General features: G+C 43.2%; 1 protein-coding gene across 1 annotated transcript in view; it reads right to left on the bottom strand.

Annotated features, from left to right (window-relative positions):
- phlpp1 (PH domain and leucine rich repeat protein phosphatase 1) overlaps positions 1–5,294 on the bottom strand; it is a 170,010-nt gene extending 164,716 nt beyond the window's left edge. The window contains exon 1 of the mRNA XM_078539642.1: positions 3,552–5,294. Within this exon, the coding sequence (XP_078395768.1) occupies positions 3,552–4,986 (1,435 nt within the window). The 5' untranslated portion in view covers positions 4,987–5,294. The remainder of the gene's footprint in view (positions 1–3,551) is intronic.
- Between the last annotated feature and the right edge of the window lie 706 nt (positions 5,295–6,000).

Here is a 6,000-nt window from a genome sequence, read left to right on the forward strand (position 1 = left end):
ATGATGACAATTACTCTGTTTCATGAAGATAATGATGAAGTTGAAGATATTTCACCTCACCAATGTTGAAAAAAAGTAGCAAGTCTAAGGATTGGAAGTGTTTTGGAAACCAGCAAAAGGGTTACCAAAAAGTTGCTAAAGAGGGAAAAAAATTAGAATGACAGTAAACTAGCCAGCAATATAAAAACATAATGTAAAATAGCTTAAAATAACATAAAAACATAACACAATGTAAGAGCTTTTATAAGCATATAAAAAGGAAGAAAGTAGCTAAAGAAAACACTAGTCTCTCAGAAGCAAGGGCAAGAGAAATTATCATGGGGAATAAAGCAAATGGAGGCATTAAACAAATATTTTGTGTCTGTCTTCACAGTAGAGGACACAAGTTTCATACAAGAAATAGACGATAACCTAGGGGCTAAAAAGAGGAAATTAGGAAAATTAATATCAGAAATAAAGTATTGAAGAAACATAAGGGACGAAAATCTGACAAATCCCTAGGGCCTGATAGCTTACACCCTAGTGTTCTAAAGGGATAGCTACAGAGATAGTGAATGTGCTAGCTATGATTTTCCAAAATTCCTTAGATTTGGGGATAGCCCCACTAGACTGGAAGTTGCCAAATGTTACACCACTTTTCAAGAAAGGAGAGAGAAAACAGTAAACTACAGGCCAGTTAGTCTAACATCAGTTGGGAAAATGCTGGAATCTATTATTAAGGAAGTCTTAATGCATTTAGAAAAAAGCATAGTGTGATTAGAACTAGTCAACATGGTTTCACTAAAGGGAAATTCCTGTTTGACAAATTTATTAGAGTTTTTTGAGAATGTAACTAGGAGGGTAGATAGAAGGGAACCAGTAGATACAGTATACCTGTATTTCTAAAAGGCATTCGATAAGGTGCCGCACAAAAGGTTAATAGGTAAGGGATCACGGAGTTGATGGTAATACATTAGCATGGATAGAGTTTTGGTTAATAGATAGAAAACAGAGAGTCTGCATAAATGGGGCTTTTTCATGTTGGCAGGCTGTGAATAGTAGACTGCTGCAAGGATCAGTGCAGGGGCTTCAGCTATTCACAATCTATTTTGATGACTTAGATGAAGAGAGAGTAATGTATTTAAGTTTGCTGATGATACCAAGCTAGGTGGAAAGGTAAGCTGCAGCGAAGACACAGAGGCTGCAAAGAAACATAGGCAGGTTAGGTGAGTGGGCAACAAGATGGCAGATGGAGTATAATATAGGGAACCATGAAATTATCCACTTTGGTCTTAATAATAAAAATGCAGACAAGTTCCTCTTTTAAGAAATATTAAGTGTTGATGTTCCAAGAGACTTAAGTTTCCTTGTATAAGGAATGCAGAAGGGTAGCATGCAGGTTCAGCAAGCAATTAAGAAGGCAAATGGCATACTAGGCTTAATTGCAAGGGGATTGGAGTACGAGAATAAAGAAGTCTTGCTACCGTTGAACAGGATTTTTGCGAGACTGCATCTGGAGTACTGGGTGCAGTTTTGGTCTCCACATTTAAGAAAGGATATATGTGCATTGGCGGCAGTACAACAAAGGTTCATTAAATTCGTACCTGGGATGAGAGGGGTTCTACAATGTCCTACAATGGAGTTTAGAAGAATGAGAGGCTCTCTCACTGAAACCTACAAAATTCTGAAGGGACTTGATAAGGTGGATGCTGCGAGATTGTTTTTATTAGTCAGAGAATCTAAAACACAGGGGCAGCTGAGGATAAGAAGCAAATCATTTAAGACTGAGATTTGGAGAAATTACTTCACTCAAAAGGGTTGTGAATCTTTGGAATTCTCTAACCGAGCTTTGTGGATGCTCCATTTTTGAATACATTTAAGACTCGGATAGACAGATTTTAGGTGTCTCAGGGAATTATGGAGGAGCAGGCAGGAAAATGGAGTTGAAACCCAAGATCCACCATGATCATACTGAATGGTGGAGCAGGCTCAATAGGCCATGTGGTCTACTCCTGCTCCTATTTCTTATGTTCTTACTATTACTGATTTTGCAAGTAATTTTGTAGTTTTACCAGTTTAATTTATATATTGCACTTTTAAGTAGTTCAATAAAGGTCCATTTCCATATCTCCAAGTATCTTGCAAGATTTTCATTACGACGCACACAACTCCTAGCATCTTCAAAAGCAAATAAATTTCATAAAAACACACGAAGATTATTTACAAGGATCATTCAGAAGCGCATCTAACTGATGTAGTTAAATGGTATTTGGATGAACAACTTTGTGGGTTTTTAATCATAGAATTCCTCACAACGCTTTACAAATTACACAGACTAATCAGAACCATGGTATTATTAAAGGCTTGCATTTATATAGCACATTTAATGTAGTCCTATTGGTACACTTATAGGTTATGATCTGAACTGAGATGTTCCTTCTACCCTGTCATGTAAAATCATGCTATGTGACAAGATATAGTTCAATAACATATCACACATTAAGGACATTAATTGCTTTCAGAGTATATTTGCATGCCAGGTGTGGCACAAACTGTAGATATTGCAAATAAGCCTGATACTTATATTTAGGATATTGTCGTGTTTTCCTGCAAAGCACAGATCACTGATCATGTGGGTGTAAGTGTTATTTTACATTCCTGAAGAACGTAATAACCATCTGTAGTGACGATAAAGCTCATAATAGTCACCAGTGTAGTCAGTTACCCCCAGCTCTAGCACCTTTTGTGCAGCACATTCTGGAAATGAATCAAGCGGTTTCACTGCATTATTTAAACCCTTAACAGAAACAGCATTATGCACTAAAACACAAACACATTTGAAACACTCTTGAATGCCAATTCAACTACACAAACATAAAAGGGGCAACACGTCCAAATAAAAAGCATGCAGAGAGAGGAATATAATGCTCCACTGTGGGTGTGATCATGGTTTTAATTCACTCACCCAACAACAAAATACAACTAACTCACTTGTGCCTCCATCATTGCTATTTCCCTTTTAAAACTTTGACAAGTATGATGCATGATGTTCTATGCCTATTAAAATACATGTTAATGCTGTTTTTAAAGCATTTTGTTCATGCCAGTTAAACAATTTATGCTACTCAATGTCAATATTTTTAACTCACTATACTTAATATATTATAAAACATTAAAAACATAAATTCTCACCTTTCTGCAATCTATAGACTACTGTAATTTCACTTTCCAGTACCTGCATCCATGACTTCAAGTACTGCCTAAAAGATATGTTTGCGAACTAAGTTAGTCACTGCAAGCAGTCAAGTGTACGTCTGTCTACCTGCCATTTTCCCTTCTTCCCAAAAGAAAAATAAAACACACACGAACATCAGCATTTATTGTTTTAAACAGGTGAAAATTCTCAACTGCTCCTAAATATTTGTACTATATAGGTTTATCAATTTCAGAGGTTTCTCAGAGTATGTATATAATAAAAAAATTATTTCAGACGCTACTGACAAGTAGCATTCCAATTTTGTTTCAGTAAAGAAAGCTCACAGCTACTGATCAATGTAACCTAACAATCATACCTGCATAAAATCGAATCAGGCAACCGATTTCAATATCCATTCCCTCCTCTTGCACCCTACAAGGATCTTTAAATCCCAGTTTAAAGAGGTATTCATTTTGAATTTCAAGGGGGTTTTCATGCGGCTCCAGCCTCCTAGTAGTTTCGCCATGAAGTTGCACATAGACCATTGATGTGAGCAAGCTATCAGCTGTTCCCATTCCCAACGTGCCAGGGGTAAAAGAATTCAGCCTGCCATCATCCAGCAGTCCCTGTCTGCTAGTAAGGAGGTCACGCCTCAGTTCAGACCGGTCCACATATTCTACCTTGACCACAGTATCATTTATGGCACTGCCATTTACGTTTTCATTATTTGCTGTGACGCTGTCCAGTGAAGGTCTACGTCTAGCAGCAACACTATCTGCAGCCATCAACTTAAAAGAATTGTTTAACAATTTGAGTTGATTAGTGTTATTATCCAACGAAGACCTGAGCCTGTTAATTTCAGAATCAGATTTTGGTCCTTCCCTGGCAGTGACTGGTGCTATGTACACCTGCCTGGTACTCACAGTATTCATTTCCTTCTGTGTGGCATTCTGGTGATCCAGTGAAGTCCCAAACCTGGCAAGGGTAGTGTTGTCTTTTCCGTACCAGATGATATCAGTGTTTGAGTGTTGCCCAGCATTGGCTGCAGTGCCCAGTGACAATCCTGGTTTCCCATGGGCAGCGGTACACACATGCCCTTGCTTGTTAGCAGCGATATCTGCCGACCTGGTGCTCAAAGTGTCTGTTGGCCCCGGCCTGACCGAAGAGGCCGGCCCTGACCTGGCACTGACGCTCTTCACCCTGCCAGCAACGTTGTCCAGAGGGGCAAAGACCGCGCCGTCGGCCTTTGCCATGCCCCCTGGTTGGCCGGGGCGCAGCAGCTTGGCAGCCACCTCGGCCGCGGTGGTGTCCAGGGTACAGATGACGGGTCGCAGGTAGGAGCACAGGTGCCGGTCGTAGAGGTGCAGGCACCCTCTCTGCGCATCGGCTCGGACCCAGTCCCGGTCGGCCGCCGTCAGCTTGGTGCCCGGCATCTTCCGGCGGTCCAGGCTGCGGCTGTGGCCGCCAGAAGGGGTGGTGGCCGCCGTGGCCGAGAGGTTCCTCCTCAGCCTCCTCCGAGACAGCAGCGAGTCGGAGTTGTTGTTCCAGCTCTGGTTGCCGGGTCTGCGGTGAGGGAGCAAGGCTCTCGCGGCGCTGGAGGGAGACAGCACTTGCTCGCCTCCTCCTCCTCCTACTACTACTCCACCACCACCTCCTCCTCCTCCACCACCACCTCCACCTTCCCGACAGGAATCCAGCCTCTGCAACTCCTCGGCGCTCACAGCATTGCCGCCGCCTTTCGATTTAACACTTTTACACCTCGAAACACCCGAGCACTCCCTGTGCAGATCGCGAACCAACGCGGCTTCCATGTTCCCAAAGTGTTGGTTTTTTTTTGTTTTTCTCTCTCTCTCTCTCTCTCTTCACACACACACACCAAAAAAAAAAGCAAAAACAAAAATTATACGCAAGGTTCTTCGCAATTTTTTTTTTTCTTCAAAAGCCGGTCCGAGACGCGTCGCCTTTCCTTGATTTCGGGCCGGATGACAGCATTCTTGGGAAGTGTCACTGGCTGGCTGGCTTTCTTTCCCTCCCTCAGCGACTCCAGCTTACTATCGCCATTACTGAATGGAAGACGCTCGAGCGCAACCAGGCGGGCGGACTACACTGGGCGCGAGAGGGCAGCCTCCGCCTCATGAATAATTCAGCAGCCCTGCCCCTGCCAACCCCCCCCACCCCACCAACGGCTCCTCCCTCATAAATATTCATCACTGTCTACCTCCTCCCAACCACCCCTTTTCATTCGTCATTCATTTTTTTCATGTTTAAAAAAATATAATTTTTTTTTTAGAAAAAAAACATAATGATTTTTAGAAGTTTGATAAATAAAACAATAAAAAAAAACATCTTGGGTATTTGCTTCTTTTTGCGTGAAGGGGTGGCTCTGCGCGCTGAATATTCATAAGTTGTCGCCGTGACGTCACAGGACCGCGGCGTCCTCGCGGCCCGGCCGTTGAGGAGCAACCCCCACCTTTCGCGGCTCGCCGTCCTTTCAAGGCGCACTTTCAGCTGTCCCCGGCCGCCGCCGCGCGCGCGCGCGCGGGGGGGGGGGGGGGGGGGGAGGGGAGGGAACATGCGAACTACAGTTCCCGTCGGGCGGTGCGCCTTCCCCACGCATGCGCACACGCCGCCTCCTTGGCCGTCGAAGGAGTTGATTTGCTTCCGACGTTTCTAGGAGGAAAATTTAAAAAAAGAGGCGTTTAAAGTGTTATCTCCAAAATCGGATCATACATTAGCCTTATGCAAGAGGAGTGAATGGAACTCTACAGATCTGGATCAGTCCAGCGGACCCGGACTTGTTACCTTGTCAGTCTTTTGTTTGCACA

Source organism: Cetorhinus maximus, chromosome 3 (assembly GCF_964194155.1).
Source record: "Cetorhinus maximus chromosome 3, sCetMax3.hap1.1, whole genome shotgun sequence".
Lineage (NCBI taxonomy): Eukaryota > Metazoa > Chordata > Chondrichthyes > Lamniformes > Cetorhinidae > Cetorhinus > Cetorhinus maximus.